The sequence below is a fragment of the Salmo salar genome, chromosome 22, assembly GCF_965601325.2.
Source record: "Salmo salar chromosome 22, fSalSal1, whole genome shotgun sequence".
Classification (NCBI taxonomy): domain Eukaryota; kingdom Metazoa; phylum Chordata; class Actinopteri; order Salmoniformes; family Salmonidae; genus Salmo; species Salmo salar.
Window position 1 is genome coordinate 51434228 of NC_138312.1, and position 23067 is coordinate 51457294.

General features: G+C 43.2%; 2 protein-coding genes across 4 annotated transcripts in view; one reads left to right on the forward strand and one right to left on the reverse strand.

The window, feature by feature from the left end:
• Positions 1 to 7648, reverse strand: part of LOC106583661 (alpha-1-syntrophin) — a 70823-nt gene extending 63175 nt beyond the window's left edge. The window contains exon 1 of the mRNA XM_014168116.3: positions 7285 to 7648. Within this exon, the coding sequence (XP_014023591.2) occupies positions 7285 to 7567 (283 nt within the window). The 5' untranslated portion in view covers positions 7568 to 7648. The remainder of the gene's footprint in view (positions 1 to 7284) is intronic.
• Positions 7649 to 22040: 14392 nt separating this feature from the next.
• LOC106583659 (CBFA2/RUNX1 partner transcriptional co-repressor 2) overlaps positions 22041 to 23067 on the forward strand; it is a 71945-nt gene continuing 70918 nt past the window's right edge. For 2 of the 3 annotated variants that reach the window (XM_014168109.3, XM_014168112.3), the window contains exon 1: positions 22043 to 22269. In XM_014168109.3, coding sequence (XP_014023584.1) covers positions 22242 to 22269 — 28 coding nt within the window. In that variant the 5' untranslated portion in view covers positions 22043 to 22241. Of the gene's footprint in view, positions 22270 to 23067 lie in introns of all 3 variants that reach the window. The other variant, XM_014168107.3, reaches the window with a different exon arrangement.

Here is a 23067-nt window from a genome sequence, read left to right on the forward strand (position 1 = left end):
TCGGTCTCGGCCTTAAAGTGGCTGAGAAATGTACAGAAAGAGGATTAAATCAAATGAATTCAGAATATATCTTTCACAGGTTGGCTCATACGGGCGATTCCACAGATTTACATCGTGCACCGTCTTTCTGAGACTAGAACCAGGTGCCTTCAATAAAAAATTCTGGGGTTGATACACCTCGCCCATGCATCTCAATCCCAGTGGCATCGGCGCAGACGGCGACTCCCTCCGCTGTCAACATGATCTATGCCTTTTATGTCTGTCTGGGTCTAGCGGTGCACGCTAGAGTGACATTTCATGTTTGTTTGTTCGGTGATTGAGGTGCAGAAATAATGCCCACCAAGTTGAGATTCTACGCTCTGATGAATTGTGTGAGAGGCATATGAGGCGAGAGACAGCGGAAAAAAATATCCTCAGTGATTCAACTGATAAAAACAGAAATTGCAGAAAAAATGTATCCAGACTGTAATATCACCAGGTGATCAAATCGAAATCACCAAGGAACAAACTCCAAATAGACTTTTAGATTAGATCATGAACCAATCATAAGCAATATGCTTTTGGGGCAATATTTCATTGACTACATTCTTGGCAATCAAGTGGAATGTGAAATTCTAAACAAAGAAATCACACTGAATATTGCGCAATATTTAAATAGTAAGCATTCATACCCCAAGGAGTTTATTGAATGTGATTTTCACCAAAGAAATATAATCAGATGTTATTTTTCTGATTTTAACATTATGTCCACGCTATTTCACCATGCGTCATATTAGTTATAAGGGAAATGAATCACACTTAAAAGGACGTCTTACATGTTTTTTTGAATTACATCTCACATATATAATATTGATTCTTGTTTCAAACACCTGGAGCAGGACTTGATGTGTTTGATGTTTGGAATTCAGCCTTTGTTAGGAATTCGGCTCCTGAGGCCTACATTAACTCAGATCTTTTGTAATGCTGAGGCCTACATTAACATAGATCTTTCGAAAAGCTTGCATGTGAGAGTCTAGAGGACAATAAGTGTCTCTGAATATTTTATGCACAGACTTGAGCCACCTCTTAACCGTATAAGTCTCAAAGGTCCAAGGGCCCACACCGTGAATCTTAAAATAGTGTCTTAAGCTTTTTCATTGAGCATTTGTACCAGAGAAACTATAGCCAATTATCATGTAAGCTTCTTTCACTGTATTACACAAAACACTCCGGACCTCTTACCCCGCCCCCAGGACAGTGCAAATACAAGCCATTGGATGCCAATAATCACCCCAGGACCTGGTCAGTACACTTTCACCCATATAATGCTTAACTGGCTGGGTCGGCTGCCAAAACCCCTGGACGGACGCGCTAACATACTATATCATCTGCATAGTACAGTATAAACCACGAGAAGAGTGCTCTTCAGAATTTCCCTTAAGTCAGCTGCAGAGTCTTGTCCCTGTATCTGGGCAAACTACAACCTTTCAGGACTCCTTTGTTCCCACAGTGTGAATAGACAGTTTGACTAACAATTCAATGAGGACTAGAATCTCTAAGGAGATTTATAATTGACATGATTCACTGTCTCCCCTGAGGGATACAACCAATGCTTATTTTAAAAAATATATATTTAACCAGGAACGTCAGTTATGAACAAATTCTTAGTTACAATGATGGCCTAGGAACAGTGGGTTAACTGCCTTGTTCACGGGCAGAACGAAGGATTTTTACCTTGTCAGCTCGGGGATTCAATCTAGCAACCTTTCGGTTACTGGCCCAATGCTCTAACCACTAGGCTACCTGCCACCCCTTATTAAAGCTTATTGACTATTTAACATATGAATTTTTGCATGAGCTGAACATCTGAGTTGTGCACACATTTCTACACACTGGTCTACTTCTACTCACAGCATATGGTGTCAAGTCAAACTTTAGAGCTCAAGCCTAGCCGGCCTTAAATGTAGCTTTGCGAGAGCCGCCGAGAGTGCTCTTTGGATCACGCCTGCTCCCGCTCTCCCTCTCTGGTGCCCTCTACCTATCTTTACGCACACCACCAAGACTCTTCCTAGAGCTGGCCACCCGGCCAAACTGAGCAATCGGGGGAGAAGGGCCTTGGTCAGGGAGGTGACCAAGAACCCAATGGTCACTGTGACAGAGCTCCAAAGTTCCTCTGTGGAGATGGGAGAACCTTCAGAAGGATCACCATCTCTGCAGCACTCCACCAATCAGGCCTTTACGGTAGAGTGGCCAGACAGGAAGCCACTCCTCAGCAAAAGGCACATGACAGCTCGCTTGGTGTTTGCCAAAAGATTCTCTGGTCTGATGAAACCAAGATTAAACTCTTTGGCCTGAATGCCAAGCGTCACATCTGGAGGAAACCTGGCACCATCCCTACGGTGAAGCATGGTGGTGGCAGCATCATGCTGTGGGAATGTTTTTCAGCGGCAGGGACTGGGAGACTAGTCAGAATCCAGGGAAAGATTAACGGAGCAAAGTATAGAGAGAGCCTTGATGAAAACCTGCTCCAGAGTGCTCAGGGCCTCAGACTGGGGGTGAAGGTTCACCTTTCAACAGGACAATGACCCTAAGCACAGCCAAGACAACGCAGAAGAGGCTTCGGGACAAGTCTCAATGTCCTTGAGTGGCCCAGGAAGAGCCTGGACTTAACCCGATCGAACATCTCTGGAGAGACCTGAAAATAGCTGTGCAGAGACACTCCCCATCCAACCTGACAGAGCTTGAGAGGATCTGCAGAGAAGAATGGGAGAAACTCCCCAAATACAGGTGTGCCAATCTTGTAGTGTCATACCCAAGAAGATTTGAGGCTGTAATCACTGCCAAAGGTGCTTCAACAAAGTACTGAGTAAAGGGTCTGAAAACTTATGGAATTGTGACATTTCAGTAGTTTTTTTTAACACATTTGCAAACATTTCTAAGACCGGGTTTTGCTTTGTCATTATTGGGTATTGTATGTAGATTGATGAGGGGGGAAAAAAACGATTTAATCCAGTTTAGAATAAGGCTGTAACATAACAAAATGTGGAAAAGTCAAGGGGTCTGAAAACCTTGCGAATGCACTGTACAGGGAGTACTAGTACCAGATAAATGTGCAGAGGTACGAAGTATTTGAGGTAGATACAGTTGAAGTCGGAAGTTTGCATACACTTAGGTTAGAGTCATTAAAATTCATTTTTCAACCACTTCACAAATTTCTTGTTAACAAACTAGAGTTTTGACAAGTCGGTTAGGACATCTACTTTGTGCGTGACACAAGTAAGTTTTCCAACAATTGTTTACAGACAGATTATTTCACTTATAATTCACTGTATCACAATTCCAGTGGGGCAGAAGTTTACATACACTAAGTTGACTGTGCCTTTAAACAGCTTGGAAAATTCCAGAAAATTATGTCATGGCTTTAAAAGCTTCTGATAGACTAATTGACATCATTTGAGTCAATTGGAGGTGTACCTGTGGATGTATTTCAAGGCCTACCTTCAAACTCAGTGCCTCTTTGCTTGGCATAATGGGAAAATCAAATGAAATCAGCCAAGACCTCAGAAAAAAAATTGTAGACCTCCACAAGTCTGGTTCATCCTTGGGAGCAATTAAAGGTACCACGTTCATCTATACAAACAATAGTATGCAAGTATAAACCCCATGGGACCATGCAGCCGTCATACCGCTCAGGAAGGAGAAGCGTTCTGTCTCCTAGAGATGAACGTACTTTGGTGCGAAAAGAGCAAATCAATCCCAGAACATCAGCAAGGGACCTTGTGAAGATGCTGGAGGAAGCAGGTACAAAACTATCTATATCCACAGTAAAATGAGTCCTATATCGACATAACCTGAAAGGCCGCTCAGCAAGGAAGAAGCCACTGCTCCAAAACCGCCATAAAAAAAGCCAGACTACGGTTTGCAACTGCAAATGGGGACAAAGATTGTACTTTTTGGAGAAATGTCCTCTCACCCAAAGTATTGTGGGAAGCTTGTGGAAGGCTACCCGAAACGTTTGATCCAAGTTAAACAATTTAAAGGCAATGTTACCAAATACTAACTGATTGTATGTAAACTTCTGAAACACTGGGAATGTGATTATTCTGACATTTCACATTCTTAAAATAAAGTGATGATCCTAACTGACCTAAAACAGGGAATTTCTACTAGGATTAAATGTCAGGAATTGTGAAAAATTTAATTTAAATGTATTTGGCTAAGGTGTATGTAAACTTCAACTGTATGTACCGTGCCTTCAGAAAGTATTCACACCGCTTGACTTTTTCCACATTTTGTTGTGTTACTAAGTGAGATTAAAACTGATTTAATTGTCAGGTTTTTTGTCAATGATCTACACAAAATACTCTGTCAACGTGTAAGTAAAATTCTAACATGTTTTTTTTTATTAATGGAAAAACCCCCACTAATATACAGTATCTTGATTAGAGAAGTATTCAACCCCCTGAATCAATACATGTTAAAATCACCTTTGGCAGTGATTACAGCTGTGACTCTTTCTGGGTAAATCTCTAAGAGCCTTCCACACCTGGATTGTACAATATTTTCCCATTATTCTTTAAAAAGATTCTTCAAGCTCTGTCAAGTTGGTTGTTGATCATTGTTAGAAAGCCATTTTAAAGTATTTTGGATAGTGTCAATTTAGTGTCTATATATAGTCTAGTGAGTGTGTGTAAGGGTCAGTGCAAGACAGAGTCAGTGCAGATCGTTCCGGTACCATTAATTGACTACTTAGCAGTCTGGTTATTTAGCTGTCTTATGGCTTAGGGGTAGAAGCTGTCTAGGAGCCTGCTGGTCCAAGAGCCAATGCTCTGGTACCGTTTGCGAGACGGTAGCAGAGCGAACAGTCTATGGATTGGATGGCTGGAGTCTTTGGCAATTTTTTGTCTCTTCCTCTGACACCACCTGATAGAGGTCTTGGATGGCAGTAGTAGTTTAAAGAATAATAAAAAAATATATAAAATAAACTGTGGTGCAAATTAATGTTATAAACTTATCCTTCTATTTATAGTTATCGCATCAATTCAGGTAATTTATCGCAATATGGATTTTTGCGCATATCGCCCAGCTCCCTGCCATAGCCCTTTAGTCTCTCCATGATAAGCATTATTCACAACAGCCATGATAAACACAGCCATTGATGTTTGATGATGGTGCCTTCTTTTAGATGATAGAAGTTCTCAGACTGGATTCTATTTGTATTTATTATGGATCCACATTATCTGAGGCCAAGGCAAGGCAGCAGCTACTCTTCCTGGGGTCCAGCAACATTAAGGCAGTTTATACAATTTTAAAACATTACAATACATTCGCAGATTTCACAACACACTGTGTACCCTCAGGCCCCTACTCCACCACTACCACATATCTACAGTACTAAATCCATGTGTATGTGTGTGTATAGTGCATATGTTATTGTGTGTGTGTGTGTGTGTTATTGACTATACTGAGAGGTATTTTCCTAACCAGCTCTGCTGCTGTTTTAAACATCAAAAGGAATGGGAGGCTATAGGCCACCACACCATGTTAGGCGATCTGAGTGACAGCTGAGACTATAGCCCACTACACCATGTTGGGAGATCTGAGACACCATGTTTGGAGATCTGAGACACCATGTTTGGAGATCTGAGACACCATGTTTGGAGATCTGAGACACCATGTTTGGAGATCTGAGACACCATGTTTGGAGATCTGAGACACCATGTTTGGAGATCTGAGACACCATGTTGGGAGATCTGAGACACCATGTTGGGAGATCTGAGACACCATGTTTGGAGATCTGAGACACCATGTTGGGAGATCTGAGACACCATGTTGGGAGATCTGAGACACCATGTTTGGAGATCTGAGACACCATGTTGGGAGATCTGAGACACCATGTTGGGAGATCTGAGACACCATGTTGGGAGATCTGAGTGGCAGCTGCCTGTTCTTGCAGGTGGGCAGAAACTTGTGGAGGAAAATAGTTTTTTTTATCAGCCTGGGAGCTACTAAACATAACTGAGCACAGGAATGTTATTCTCTAGATGAAGTGATTTTGAAGGGGTTGAACTCCCCTCACCCCCTGCTCACACACACACACACCTTCTCAAGCTCAAACAGGAGTAGGGTAGTATTCTTAGAAATACTGTATTTTCTGCTTGAGACCTCAAAAGTCTTGCTCTTCCTACAAGCATGTTTCATCAGTGTCTGATTGCATGTGCACGCTACAGTTTTTTTTATATATATATATAAACAAATGTTTTATTAACTTTTATTTAATCAGGGGAGCCCAATTGAGACCAGGGTCTCATTTTCAATGGTGCCCTGAGTGGTGTACATTAGATAATCCAGTAGCCTAGATGAAAAGGGTGTGTCTCAAAGGGGTTTTGTTGACTTGCTTTCGATTTCGATGACGCAATAAGCAGATAGATCATTGCTTCCCAATCACAAGTTTGAGCCATAACTTTGATTGAGGAATACTTCAAAAAGACCATGGACAAATCGGAGACATTTTGATGTTGGGAATAATAATTTGTAAACACAGTATTTGAAAGAAAAATCATGTAATAAATAGATTTTCTAATTCAATACGACATATGGACCTTAGCCTACTTGTTTGATGTAGTAGACTGACATATCATCTTAAATGTCAGCTTTTGGTATGGATTTCAGACTCTGGCTCCAAATCCCCATGGGACTACATTAGACAACATTTCACTCCCATGACATCATGTAACTATTTCACAGCGGTGCTTGAATAACATCAGCTTTTATTTCTATATGAAGAGTTTACTACATGCCATTATTGCATGGCAGATAGGCTAGCTTTCACTAAAAGTTACCATGCAGCCTTACCAACTTCGAACTTTCCTGGGAGACTATCTTTACCCTGTCATATAACGTGTTTAGAGAGAGAGTCAGGTCATCAAAATACAATGTCTAAATAAATACAGTTGCTTGCAACGTTGCACGGGTTATTGGGATACTTTCATGATGAACTGATATGGCTGGTCTTGGTGAGAATAGTTTGTGACGTGTTCTTTCAATAGGTTTTCCGCTGTTAAAACTTAGATCAATAGGCGGAGTCTATCTAGTGCAATACATACAGCACGAAAATCTTCAACCCAATGACTGACCTTTGAAGAGTTGAAGGTTCGGTGAGGGATAATTTTAGTAGGCTACTTTCAGCATTTACTTTTAGGTAATTCTAATCCAAGTGTCGGGTAGTTTACATAGTTACATTTAGGAAAGGGACCAAATACATGTTTTAGAGTGTTGTTTAATAGCGCACCATGTTGGACTTACCTTTAATACTAATTCCAAGTCCTCCCACATCTTGCTTTGTAACTCTCACCGTGCGCTTAACGTTGGTGATCGTTTCTGGGACGGGAAAGGAGCTGAGGTTGGCTGGGTCTCCATTAATGTCACCGGCGGGAGTTGGGTTGGGTTTCACTGGTTCTTCGGCGACCTCTCCGGGGCTCACGGTTAAAGTCTCCTCCGTAAGTGTGGCTAATACCCGGATCCAACGGTCCACGGTAACTCGAAGTTCCAACAGTCCAGTTTTCTGTGCCTTCATCGCGGCAGCCATGTTCAACACATTCCTGGAATAACTCTATAGACGGGTTGGCAGTCGTGTAAAGAGATAGGGGTAAGGCAGGAGACCCAGCCCCCGCCTCCAACTCCCTCTCTCCTATTCCAAGATGTTTTGCAATGTCATACTCGAAAGTTAAGTGAGCACAATTCTTTTCATTAATGAACAAAGTTGATGCAGTGTGGTCAACATGTTTTTTGTCGATGAAAATAGTTAATTGTGCTGGACTTTCATATTTCTTCATAAAAACCACAATAAAGTGTTAGAAATCCTTCTACTGACAGACATCCCGATTTAACATGAATCAAAGGCTGCAGTAGCCTACCAAATCAAACTACTCCTAACGATGTTTTTGATGGGTTAAAAAATGTTATCTTATATTTTAATATTATTGACAATTGTTTAGGTTTGATGTTTTCTCTGATAAAAAAAATATTGATATTGTTGCGAATTCGGGGTAGCCACAACCGGGATTCGGACACCAGTCCAGCAATTGTGGCTCCCGAGTGGCGTAGGTGTCAAAGGGACTGCATCTCAGTGCTAGAGGCATCACTACAAACCCTGGTTCGATTCCAGGCTGTATCACAATCGGCCGTGATTGGGAGTCCCATAGGGTGGCCCAGTGTCGTTAGGGTTTGGCCAGGATAGGCCGTCATTGTAAATAAGAATTTGTTCTTAACTGACTTGACTAATAAAATAAAATAAATTGTCAGCCAACACCTTAACCATTACGCCCAAACCACTTGATGAGTTCACTAGGTTATATAATATCCCTTCCTTCAGGATGAGAGTGTCCTCATGCTTCTCTTACCCGAGTCACTCACGTGTTCACGCCGCTCTGATGGCCTCAGGTGCCATCCCACTTCTGACACCAGTGTGGTGAATTCAGGAGGGGTAGTCCCAACTGGAACTCAAACCCAGGTCCAGCAATTGTCAAGCCAACACCTTAACCAGCCACTAGGTGTTGGGTTAAGGTCACCACAATTGTATTTTTTTTTATTTAACTAGGCAAGTCAGTTAAGAACAAATTCTTATTTACAATAACAGCCTACACCGGCCAAACCCTGTTGACGCTGGGCCAAATGTGCACCACCCTATGGGACTCCCAATCACGGCCGGTTGTGATACAGCCTGGATTCGAGCCAGGGTGTCTGTAGTGACGCCTCAAGCACTGAGATGCAGTGCCTTAGACCGCTGTGCCACTCGGTAGCCACAATATCAAGTTCTAACTTGTTCTTTACACTTGTATGAAACATACAGGATTTGTATGATGTTGCGTTGTATCTAATGGTGGTAGATCTAAATATCCCATTATCTTTAACCAAAATGTATTACAATACAATCCCACTTTAGTGATGATATTGAATTCTACCAGAGGGAAACATTATATGATTCATTTACATTATAGCCTAATAGTCCACTACAGTTTTGCACCTCAAAAGGTTAAAGGAAAGACATGCTATGTATCCATTTTGTTTTAGTATAGAAAAAAAACACACATTCAATCAAGAAAGTGAAACATAGGCCTACTTTATAAAAGTGCTGAGAAATTGCAACTCAGTCCACTTTTAGATTAAAATTGCCAGTGTAATAGGATCATCAATAACCTATAAACTGTTTTATAGGAGACAACCATCCCAACCATCTCACTAGGCCAGAAACGGTACTCTTTTCACTATTAGACCCCTATGGGCCCCGGTCAACAGTAGTGCACTCTATAGGGAATAGGGTGCCATTTGGGATACAGCCTGTATTGACCTCTTCTTGGGCTCTTAGCATACGGCCCTTCCTCTAAAGAAGTTAACACCATGCTGTAGACGAGGATGTAGTATGAGGCTCTGAAACTTAATCAATACCAAACCTATCTGCCAATTACTCCGAAGAGCATGAGGCAGACAACATGTGAATTCCTGAGTGGCGAGAGGAGTGTGCTCTTAGTACAGAGAACAGAGGGCAAGTACCAAATGGCACCCTATTCCCTGCACTTTTGACCAGACCCCTATAGGTTTTTGGTTGCTCTGGTCAAAAGTAGTGCATTACATGCAGGTTGACGTTTATTGTCATGAGTCTTGTCCTGGAGGCAGAATTGAGCGATTTCCCCTTAGGTAGGCCAGCTGCAAAGTCAAAATTGACAATATTGTTCAAATTCATGAAAACAAAAATGTGCTTTTTGGTCTTAATTTAAGGTTTGGGTTATAGACATTAGTGTTAGCAGTGTGGTTAAGTATATGGTTCGGTTTAAAATCTGATTGTATGTATGACTTAGTGGCTGTGCCAGCTAGTGACTACTCTGCAGAGCTTCCTCTAGAACAAGATTCATGACGAAAAACGCTAACCTGCGCACTACTTAGGGAATAGGGTTGCAATTTGGAACGTAACCAGACAGTCGCGAGAAACGAGCTTGTCTGTCAAGCTATAGTGTAGCTGTAAATGCGCTGATGCGCTGCATCTGTTACTAGGCAGCAGGTGAACCAGCACAGCAGTTACCCCGATTTAGAACGTGGAGCCTCAACCCGCAATTCTGTCCCTCTCTAGTTAATGTAGTTTTTTGTACTGCTACACCCCTTACAAGGATACAGGAAGGAACTACACTAATGGAGTCCCTTCAAGTTGAACGCAGTCTACCTTGAAGACACGATAATACACTTCGTGAGGAAAGTTTGCCGTAAAATAACTCCAATAGAACATCTGTCAGTGCAAAACACTTAGATGCGTATTCTGTATATGGTTTCACCTATACATTTTTGGAAGGCTAATAACTGATACTTTGTGCTCACTGGCCCATAGCTCGTGATCTGTGGCAAATAGAAAATAAAAAGTAAGAAAGACACGGAAATACTTCGATGTAGTTGAATAGCTTTTTTGATCGTATTTCTTGGGATTTTCAAGCCTTTGCCACCCTCTGGTGGTTGAACCTACCTATCGCGTGTCTCCACGTAAGTCTAAGGTATCTTTACATAGGAGAGACTGTCTTTGCTCATCCTGGGGTGTCACTAATGCGACACATAACGAATGCATATACAGAACGAGTGTTCCCAATCTAAAATGTAAAGGTGGATGGGGAGTTTCCACCATTGTATTTTTAACTCAGTGAAGGGAAGTGAACAAGTGCACACTTTGGGAGGAAGAAGAGAAAATTTGGAAGTAGCCAGGAAAAGCTAAATGTAGCCATGTGGGCTGACCTCAGACCTCAGCTATAACTACAGTACTTTACATTAAAATAGATGTTGATGTTTTTTTTATGCAAGACTGAAATGGGGAGACAGATTAGAGAATATGTGGATAAGGGGGGCCCCACCGCTGGGTGGTTTATGTAGTTTGGAGTCGACAAAACCTGGGCCCATATTCATAAAAGATATTTGATTATGAACGCCGATCTAGGAGCAGTTTTGTCTTTTAGATAATAATGAATTACATTACATGGACAGAGGGGGGATCTGATCCTAGATCAGCATTCCTACTCTGAGACTCTTTGGTAATACAGGCTGTGTTGTCAGTGTGACTCTGCGTTCAACTTCAGCTATCCCCTGACTTTGTTATGGTGATACATATTCATATGATACTAAGCCGAGTCACGTAAACGCCACCAGCACCCCATGTAACCCAACCCCTCACGCACTATAGGATTAACTGTTTACCCCAATAGTGTCTTGAGTACAGCATTTCTAGATAGATGTCCATTTCAAAATACACGCACACACACACACACACACACACACACACACACACACAGAGAGAGACATGAAATCAAAGCACAGATATATACAGTTGAAGTCGGAAGTTTACATACACTTCGGTTGGAGTCATTAAAACTCGTTTTTCAACCACTCCACAAATTTATTTTTAACAAACTATAGTTTGGGCAAGTCGGTTAGGGCATCTACTTTGTGCATGACACAAGTAATTTTTCCAACAATTGTTTACAGACACATTATTTCACAAAAAATTCACTGTGTCACAATTCCAATGGGTCAGAAGTTTACATACACTAAGTTGACTGTGCCTTTAAACAGCTTGGAAAATTCCAGAAAATGATGTTGTGGCCTTAGAAGCTTCGGATAGGCTAATTGACATCATTTGAGTCAATTGAAGGTGTACCCATGGATGTATTTCAAGGCCTACCTTCTAACTCAGTGCCTCTTTGCTTGGCATCATGGGAAAATCAAATGAAATCAGCCAAGACCTCAGAAAAAAACATTGTAGACCTCCACAAGTCTGGTTCATCCTTGGGAGCAATTTCCAAATGCCTGAAGGTACCACGTTCATCTGTACAAACAATAGTATGCAAGTATAAACACCATGGGACCACGCAGCCGTCATACCGTTCAGGAAGGAGACGCGTTCTGTCTCCTAGAGATTAATGTACTTTGGTGTCCGAAAAGTGCAAATCAATCCCAGAACAACAGCAAAGGACCTTGTGAAGATGCTGGAGGAAACAGGTACAAAAGTATCTATATCCACAGTAAAACGAGTCCTATATCAACATAACCTGAAAGGCCGCTGAGCAAAGAAGAAGCCACTGCTCCAAAACTGCCATAAAAAAGCCAGACTACAGATTGCAACTGCACATGGGGACAAAGATTGTACATTTTGGAGAAATGTCCTCTGGTCTGATGAAACAAAAATAGAACTGTTTGGCCATAATGACCATCGTTATGTTTGGAGGAAAAAGGGGGATGCTTGCAAGCCAAAGAACACCATCCGAACCGGGAGGCAGCATCATGTTGTGAGGGTGCTTTTCTGCAGGAGGGACTGGTGCACTTCAATTTAGATGGTATCATGAGGAGGGAAATTATGTGGATATATTGAAACAACATCTCAAGACATCAGTCAGGAAGTTAAAGCTTGGTCGCAAATGGGTCTTCCAAATGGACAATGACCCCAAGCATACTTCCAAAGTTGTGGCAAAATGGCTAAAGGACAACAAGGTCAAGGTATTGGAGTGGCCATCACAGTCTAGCCCTGACCTCAATCCTGTAGAAAATTTGTAGGCAGAATTGAAAAAGCGTGTGCGAGCAAGGAGGCCAAGAAACCTGACTCAGTTACACCAGCTCTGTCAGGAGGAATGGGCCAAAATTCACCCAACTTATTGTGGGAAGCTTGTGGAAGGCTACCTGAAATGTTTGACCCAAGTTAAACAATTTAAAGGCAATGCTACCAAATACTAATGGAGTGTATGAAAAACTTCTCACCCAATGGGAATGCGATGAAAGAAATAAAAGCTGAAATAATCATTATTTCTACTATTATTCTGACATTTCACATTCTTAAAATTAAGTGGTGATCCTAACTGACCTAAGACAGGGAATTTTTACTCGGATTAAATGTCAGGAATTGTGAAAATAATCAGTTTAAATGTATTTGGCTAAGGTGTATGTAAACTTCCGACTTCAACTGTACACTTAATCTCCAAAGGTAATTTAAATGAATATGTTAGACGTGTAGATGGCAGGCAGGCAGGCAGGCAGGCAGGCAGGCAGGCAGGCAGGCAGGCAGGCAGAAATAAATAAATAAATAAATAAATAAATAACCCTCCCGAGTGGCGCAGCGGTCTTAGGCACTGCATCACTATAGACACCCTGGTTCGAATCCAGGCTGTATCCCAACCGGCCGTGATTGGGAGTCCCATAAGGCGGTGCACAATTGGCCCAGCGTCGTCCAGGTTTGGCCAGTGTAGGCCATCATTGTAAATAAGAATTTGTTCTTAACTGACTTGCCTAGTTAAATAAAGGTATGAAGCCTTTTTGAGTTGTAGTTTTTTATAAAGTGGGACCCCAGAATAATCTTCCCAGTTCTGACAATACAATTTACTACTGCAGATCTGATATGTGTTAAAGCACTGTGAAAATTATTTGTTATTTGAAAGACCTTGTGCGATGTAATCTCTGACCAAATTACGCAATATTTTAGTTATGGGTTAACCAACATTATATGCAGGGGAAAATAGATTGACTGATAGTTACAGACAAGTACAGTAGAACATAAGCTCAGCAAAAAAAGAAACGTCCTCTCACCGTCAACTGCGTTTATTTTCAGCAAACTTAACATGTGTAAATATTTGTATGAACATAACAGAATTCAACAACTGAGACATAAACTGAACAAGTTCCACAGATATGTGACTGACAGAAATTGAATAATGTGTCACTGAACAAAGGGGGCGTTCAAAATCAAAAGTAACAGTCAGTATCTGGTGTGGCCACCAGCTGCATGAAGTACTGCAGTGCATCTCCTCCTCATGGACTGTACCAGATTTGCCAGTTCTTGCTGTGAGATGTTACCTCACTCTTCTGCCAAGGCACCTGCAAGTTCCCGGACATTTCTGGGGGGGAATGGCCCTAGCACGCACCCTCCAATCCAACAGGTCCCAGACGTGCTCAATGGGATTGAGATCCGGGCTCTTCGCTGACCATGGTAGAACACTGACATTCCTGTCTTGCAGGAAATCACGCACAGAACGAGCTGTATGGCTGGTGGCATTGTCATGCTGGAGGGTCATGTCAGGATGAGCCTGCAGGAAGGGTACCACATAAGGGAGGAGGATGTCTTCCCTGTAACGTACTGCGTCGAGATTGCCTGCAATGACAACAAGCTCAGTCCGATGATGCTGTGACACACCGCCCCAGACCATGATGGACCCTCCACCTCCAAATCGATCCCACTCCAGAATACAGGCCTCGGTGTAACGCTCATTCCTTCGACGATAAATGCGAACCCGACCATCATCCATAATGAGACAAAACCGCGATTCGTCAGTGAAGAGCACTTTTTGCCAGTCCTGTCTGGTCCAGCGACGGTGGGTTTGTGCCAACAGGCAACATTGTCCGCCTTACAACAGGCCTACAAACCCTCAGTCCAGCATCTCTCAGCCTATTGCGGACAGTCTGAGCACTGATGGAGGGATTGTGCGTTCCTGGTGTAACTCAGGCAGTTGTTTTTGCCATCCTGTACCTGTCCCGCAGGTGTGATGTTCGGATGTACCGATTCTGTGCAGGTGTTGTTACACGTGGTCTGCCACTGCGAGGATGATCAGCTGTCCATCCTGTCTCCTTGTAGCGCTGTCTTAGGCTTCTCATAGTATGGACATTGCAATTTATTACCCTGGCCACATCTGCAGTCCTCATGCCTCCTTGCAGCATGCCTAAGGCACGTTCATGCAGATGAGCAGGGACCCTGGGCATCTCTTTTGGTGTTTTTCAGAGTCAGTAGAAAGGCCTCTTTAGTGTCCTAAGTTTTCATACCTGTGACCTTAATTGCCTACCGTCTGTAAGCTGTTAGTGTCTTAACGACCGTTCCACAGGTACATGTTCATTAATTGTTTATGGTTCATTGAACAAGCATGGGAAACAGTGTTTAAACCCTTTAAAATGAAGATATGTGAAGTTCTTTGGATTTTTACAAATTATCTTTGAAAAACAAGGTCCTGAAAAAGAGTTTATTATTATTATCATCTCAGTATCAGATGATCTATCCAAGTGGACAATGCTGTTTGATTTGAGTGGCACATACAACAATGGAATTATGACAAATTCTTTGACCATATAACCTGCTCTTCATGCATCTGTCATACTGCTGCTTCTTCGTAATGTGTATGGCATGTGGCCACCCCAAGCCATTCTAAAGGATCCAATCTAATATTCCTAAAAGCTGCAATGAATGGAACACCTGCAGGGTTCATAAGACTCATAGATACAAACACACACTTGAGGCTTAACTGTATTCTCCACACACACACACACACACACACACACACACACACACACACACACACACACACACACACACACACACACACATTTCAGTTGACTGTGATTTTGTGTGTTGTAGTGGTAGTAGTAGTGAGGTAGTGGTAGAGGACAGTTGGGGATGGTCTGCTGATTCATTTCAAATCCCCCTCCACCCTCTCCAGATCTGCAGATACGCCATATGGGCCAGTGTGTCCATTTGAGCGGACGGCTGGCAGCCTGGCCTGTTACCCCGATCCCCAGCAGCCTGTCAGGGAGGATGGTGGATGGAGGGTGGAGGGGTTTCTGCCTGCCTGATTCATACAGGGTTACACAGACCCGATTTCAGATTAATACAGCCCCTGTACTGTATATAGTGCTTACATGACTTTACTTTTTTTGTATTTTTTATATTGAACCTTTATTTAACTAGGCAAGTCAGTTAAGAACAAATTCTTATTTACAATGACAGCCTACCCCAGCCAAACCCAGACAATGCTGGGCCAATTGTGCGCCGCCCTATGGGACTCCCAATCACGGACAGATGTGATACAGCCTGGATTCGAACCAGGGACTGTGGTGATGCCTCTTGCACTGAGATGCAGTGCCTAGACCGCTGCGCCATTCAGAAGCCCTTTAAAGTACTTTACAGTACATTGCAGTATCTTACGTTACTTTACAGTACTTTACATTAGTTTACATTGCTTTACAGTTCTGTAAATTACTTTACATTGCAATTAGTTGTAACAAATTGGGGTGGGCAGGTTAGGGCGACTCACCCCATCCACTTACCAATATGTACTTTCCCACCCGGTTGACTCGAGTTGTGAGTGAGACTTTGGGTGACAATGAGGGTGTCAAGTGACAGCGCGAGGTCAGGGCGGCTGCATCTTCTGCTGTATAACTCTGTCCTCTATTGTCCCCGCGGTGTTCGGTTGATCTCATTATTTCCTCTGTCTTTTTCTTCCTGAATAATGTAAAGGTGTGTATATATATGCATGAGGACAGAGGGAGGAGCTACGTAATGGGCTATCGCTCTCTCCATCTGGACCATAGATTTTGTAATCCCTACTGTCTGTCTGTCTGGGGGTCCCTCTCCCCCCTACTAATGATATGGATGCCCTCTGCACTTTCTCATACTGATGGGGTACTTGCGGGATTTGGAATGTGTGTGTGTGTGTGTGTGTGTGTGTGTGTGTGTGTGTGTGTGTGTGTGTGTGTGTGTGTGTGTGTGTGTGTGTGTGTGTGTGTGTGTGTTGAAGGTCATGGGGGGCTTTACTCTAGAGAATGAACACAGCGTCTGCCGTGTGACCCCTCTTACACCGACCATTTCCTGAGCTCATCTGATAAGCGTGCCGCCGTGTGGCCCCAACATGCAAATGGAAAAGAAAGAGGTGGAGGAAGACAAGTAGAAGACAAGTGGACAGCAGGCTCAGGGTCACTGAATGACGACCACATTAACTATTACAATGGCCACCCATCTTGCTGGCCTCCCAAACCCCCTAAACCATGGCCTTGGCCCTAACCCCACCTAATGCCGCCTGGCCCAGAATCGGCCCTGGGTCGGCCCGGGTTAAGAGTCAACAGGCCAGGGCCGGCCAGTCAGTCAGCTGTCAGTAGGAGCAGGAAGTGTGGCAGGGTGAACAGTTCTTTTTCAGGGCGTGCAATCTGCCAGGTCACCCACAGCTCAGTGGCAGGCTGCAGCAGACCTGCTGGTGTGTGATTAAGGGAACGGTGACAAAGACGCAGAGGCCAGCTGTCACACACAGGGCAATAATGACGGGCAAATCCCGGCCGTCTGACTCTGCTCTCTTAGCTTCACTCTTGGACTCTAGCCAGCTTTTGTTAACGTGTCACCAACTTGTTTTACTAGAGGTTTTAGGTGCTGTTTAGTTACTCTACTGAAACTTGTTTTAATAGAGGTTTTAGGTGCTGTTTAGTTACTCTACTGAAACTTGTTTTACTAGGGGTTTTAGGTGCTGTTTAGTTACTCTACTGAAACTTGTTTTACTAGGGGTTTTAGGTGCTGTTTAGTTACTCTACTGAAACTTGTTTTAATAGAGGTTTTAGGTGCTGTTTAGTTACTCTACTGAAACTTGTTTTACTAGAGGTTTTAGGTGCTGTTTAGTTACTCTACTGAAACTTGTTTTACTAGAGGTTTTAGGTGCTGTTTAGTTACTCTACTGAAACTTGTTTTACTAGAGGTTTTAGGTGCTGTTTAGTTACTCTACTGAAACTTGTTTTACTAGAGGTTTTAGGTGCTGTTTAGTTACTCTACTGAAACTTGTTTTAATAGAGGTTTTAGGTGCTGTTTAGTTACTCTACTGAAACTTGTTTACTAGGGGTTTTAGGTACTGTTTAGTTACTCTACTGAAACTTGTTTTACTAGGGGTTTTAGGTACTGTTTAGTTACACTACTGAAACTTGTTTTACTAGGGGTTTTAGGTACTGTTTAGTTACTCTACTGAAACTTGTTTTACTAGGGGTTTTAGGTACTGTTTAGTTACACTACTGAAACTTGTTTACTAGGGGTTTTAGGTACTGTTTAGTTACTCTACTGAAACTTGTTTTACTGGGGGTTTTAGCTACTGTTTGGGAGAATATAATTTGGGACAATATAATTAGAAAACTCTTAAACTGCTTGTTTATGTTCAGAGTGGCTAGACAGTGTCTACAACAAGCAGTGTGCTCTTGTGCTCGGAAGTTGAACATGTAAACAATATATCATCCCTTCATTCAACCCATTGATTAATATTGTCAGTGGTGTAAAGTACTAGGGTAAAAATATTTTAAAGTACTACTTAAATATTTTTGGGGGGTATCTGTACTTTACTATTTATATATAGTACTTTAACACCTAAAATACTTGTTACATTTTGAATGCTTAGCAGGACATGAAAATGGTCAAATTCAAGCACTTATGAAGAAAACATCCCTGGTCATCCCTACTCCCTCTGATCTGGCGGATTCACTAAAAACAAATGCTTCGTTTTTAAATTGTCTTGAGTGTTGTAATGTGCCCCTGGCTATCCGTAAATTTAAAAAACAAGAAAATCATGCCATCCTGTTTGATTATTATAAGGAAATGATTTAAACTTTTACTTTTGATACTTAAGTATATTTAAAACCAAATACTTTTAGATTTTCACTTTTATTGAGTCATTTTCTATTAAGGTATCTTTACATTTACTCAAGTATGACAATTGGGTACTTTTTCCAAAACTGGGTAACGACTGTCGTTGTAATGATGGTCGGACCAAGATGCAGCGTGGGGTAGGTTAATCATATTTATTAATGATAACCAGCAACAAAACAACATTCAACGGAACGTACAGCCTTGTAGGGCTCAACGGCAACAATACAAAAAACAAGATCCCACAAACAACAGGTGGGAAAAGGCTGCCTAAATATGATCCCCAATCAGAGACAACGATAGACAGCTGCCTCTGATTGGGAACCATACCAGGCCAACATAGAAATACAAAAAACTAGAGTACCCACCCTAGTCACACCCTGACCTAACCAAAATGGAGAATAAAAAGGCTCTCTAAGGTCAGGGTGTGACAAACTGAACATTTTTGGGTTATGATACTCTGCTTTTACTTCGTTTGGTGACATGTAATTCCGACATGGTGTGATAATTTGAACTATCAAACTCAACTTTGAACTTCATCCATCATAGTTTTTCTTAATCTGTTCCCTAGTCATCTCTTCATCTGGAGATGATAAAGATAGATCTGGAGATTGAGGGGATGCCTGTTCCCTTCTAGAAGATTCAAAGATAAGCTGTAAATGCAGTTGTGACAACCTCTCCCTCTCTTTCTCTCCCCCCTTTCTCTCTCTCGCTCCCCCTCTTTCTCTCTCTTGCTCTCTTCCTCTCTCTCCCTTTCTTTCTCCCTCTTTCCCCCTCTTTCCCTATCTTTCTCCCTCTCTCCATCTTTCATCCTCTTTTTCCCTCCCTCTCTACCTCTCTCTTCCTCCCTCTCTTTCTCAAAGCAATTCAATAAACTTTATTGACATGGAAAGTTAAATCACTTACATTTACATCTGGTTGAATAAGACCATAATATCTCCCGCCCCCTCTCTCCTGCTCCAAACACACTCTCTAAGAGATCAGTTAGATGTTGTAGAAAGAGCAGATCCAAAGATGATATCCTCTCTCTCCCCCTCTCTCCTTATACAAGCCACACTCTGATAGGTGAAGGATCCTGTGGGGTGGATGGGCTACAGCCTGCAGTAGGTCCCCGGTTGGGATTGATGGGCTACAGCCTGCAGTTGTCACACCCTGGTCTGTTTAACCTGTCCTTGTTATTGTCTCCACCTCCTCCAGCTGTCACTTGTTTTCCCCAGTGTATTTATCTCTGTGTTTCCTGTCTCTCTGTGCCAGTTCATCTTGTATGTCCAAGTCAACCAGCGGTTTTTCCCGTTACATTTACATTACATTTTAGTCATTTAGCAGACGCTGTTATCCAGAGCGACTTACAGTAGTGAATGCATACATTTCATGGATTTGTTTTCCTTTTTTTTTGTACTGGCCCCCCATGGGAATCGAACCCACAACCCTGGCATTGCACACACCATGCTGGCGTTGCAAACACCAACTGAGCCACAGTTCTCCTGCTTTTGCTATTTCTCCTTTTTCTAGTCCTCCCGGTTTTGACCCTTGCCTGTTTCTGGACTCTGTACCCGCCTGCCTGACCATTCTGCCTGCCTTGACCTCGAGCCTGCCTGCCATTCTACCTCCTGGACTCTGATCTGGTTTTGACCTTTTGCCTGTCCACGACCATTCTCTTGCCTACTCCGTTTTGGATTATTAAACATCTAAGACTCCAACCATCTGCCTCCTGTGTCTGCATCTATGTCTCGCCTTGAGTTATGATAGCAGTCGGGCCCTGGTTGGGGTTGATGGGCTACAGCCTGCAGTAGGTCCCTGGTTGGGGTTGACGGGCTACAGCCTGCAGTAGGTCCCCGGTTGGGGTTGACGGGCTACAGCCTGCAGTAGGTCCCCGGTTGGGGTTGATGGGCTACAGCCTGCAGTAGGTCCCTGGTTGGGGTTGATGGGCTACAGCCTGCAGTAGGTCCCTGGTTGGGGTTGATGGGCTACAGCCTGCAGTAGGTCCCGGTTGGGGTTGACGGGCTACAGCCTGCAGTAGGTCCCTGGTTGGGGTTGATGGGCTACAGCCTGCAGTAGGTCCCCGGTTGGGGTTGACGGGATACAGCCTGCAGTAGGTCCCTGGTTGGGGTTGATGGGCTACAGCCTGCAGTAGGTCCCTGGTTGGGGTTGACGGGATACAGCCTGCAGTAGGTCCCTGGTTGGGGTTGACGGGCTACAGCCTGCAGTAGGTCCCAGGTTGGGGTTGACGGGATACAGACTGCAGTAGGTCCCCGGTTGGGGTTGATGGGCTACAGCCTGCAGTAGGTCCCTGGTTGGGGTTGACGGGCTACAGCCTGCAGTAGGTCCCCGGTTGGGGTTGATGGGCTACAGCCTGCAGTAGGTCCCTGGTTGGGGTTGATGGGATACAGCCTGCAGTAGGTCCCCGGTTGGGGTTGATGGGCTACAGCCTGCAGTAGGTCCCCGGTTGGGGTTGATGGGCTACAGCCTGCAGTAGGTCCCAGGTTGGGGTTGATGGGCTACAGCCTGCAGTAGGTCCCAGGTTGGGGTTGACGGGCTACAGCCTGCAGTAGGTCCCTGGTTGGGGTTGACGGGCTACAGCCTGCAGTAGGTCCCTGGTTGGGGTTGATGGGCTACAGCCTGCAGTAGGTCCCTGGTTGGGGTTGACGGGATACAGCCTGCAGTAGGTCCCCGGTTGGGGTTGATGGGCTACAGCCTGCAGTAGGTCTACAAACAGTAGGTAATGGCCGGGCCATGGTGGGTGTTAATTTGTTATTGTAACTCAGCAGCTGTGCGGCATGCTCCGAGAGCAGGTGGCAGCCTCCGCAGGGGTGGTGGATGGGGGAGGAGAGAGAGAGAGAGAGAGAGGGAGGAGAAGAGGGGGAGGGAGACAGGAGCATGTGGCGTGTGTGTGTGGGGGGGGAATTATATATCCTGTTTCCATGAGAAACAACACATGAGGGCCTGGATGGGTTCCAATGCTAGTCATTCCTTGCCTTCAATAGGTTGTTGTGTTGCAGAGAGGCAAGAAAGCAACACCACTGTATAGATGGCACAAGGATGCATCAAATAAAGAGACGTGGATGTGCTCTAGACCTACCGCTCTCTCTCTCTCAAATATCAGTTATTATTATATTATCAAATAGAACATTCTGGATTAGCATCTATGCCAAAAATAGCCTACAACATGACAAAAATAGAGCACTGAATCAATCTAAACATTACCTGAATATTCTCAACAAAGATAAACTGATAAAATGTTCAGAATAAATGACTGGTTGCTCCTTCTTGTGACTACGGTAGGATATGGCCTATATGCATTGCAGACTAGTGGTAGCCAAAAACATAATATATATCTTGATTTAAAAGACATGGCTCACAACATTTTGTCTACACACCGTTGATATGCAAACAAGTAGTGGTCTGTTGGGCGGCAGGCAACGTACCGGTTAGGAGAGTGGTAACCGAAAGGTCGCTGGTTCAAACCCAGAACAGACTAATTATTATTATTATTATTATTGTCGTATTTCCCATAATCTGATTTAGCGGCCGTAAAAGATATGTCCCTGCTGTTAACGACCGTGTAACAACGCAGCAGAGTATTGGCTTTTTGTCGAAAGGATTACAATTGGCCCGCCCACTCCAATATTCAGTGCAATGTTGCTACAGTAGCAGCCTATGCCCCTGATACCTGATGCTGCAGTGTTACGGTGTCTATTATCTTGATAGAAAAACAAGTCAGTGGCTGATATCAGTTGACTCGATAAGCGTAATATTTTGGTTATAGTAGGCTGTATCTTGAAACGTGCACATTGCCATTCAAAGTGCGAAGAGCATGGTCGGGATCACGGGCGCTTTGCAATGTAAGTAACTAACCTATCTATGTTTTAGTGCTGTAAAATACATGTTAAACGTTTTTTGTGACCATTTTGGGTATTATTATTATTTTGACATTATCCTATGGCTATTTGTTTGGAGGAGATGGGACAACGTCAAATAGCTACTGGTCGCGCGCGCTCAGGAAAAGACTAAAAAATGCGGAAACTGTTTGCATGGAAGTCTAGTCTATTTTTTCCCATAATATATCCACAACAGTAGACGTGTCTTTTGTCCTGGGTGTTTTGTTGCCTAGTGTAATGTTATGACGTTTAGTAGGCAGACATTTTTTATTTGACTTCAATATTTTGACAGAGAGCGCAAACATTCAATGGGACATTCACACATAGCCCAAGCAGGCCTACATCAAGAAAATATAATTATGTTCACAGTCTTGGTGTCAATTAAAATGTGTCTCATTATAAATACTATTTTTTTGCATTACCTTTGTTGTCATGGTTGTTAACGTTAGCTTATTAAATTAGTAACCTAACTGTAGGCTATAATAACATGCATATAATGATGTTGTGAGCTTTGCCCTCGTATAGCTGATAATATCCTGATATTATGCTGCAAAGGCCGCCACTCTAAATGTGCCTTTTCAGTGGATGATTTGGAATTAATCCACCAGGCAAAGTTTTGCACCATCTGGAGCTTTGCAGCTTTTCAAGACAATAACACCAGGCGGTCTAAAGACTGCCAATAGAGAACTCCCACTTGTCTACTTAGCCTGTGGGACAAAGGCACAGTCATGCAATGCAAGTGGGGTCGCCATACCTAGCCAC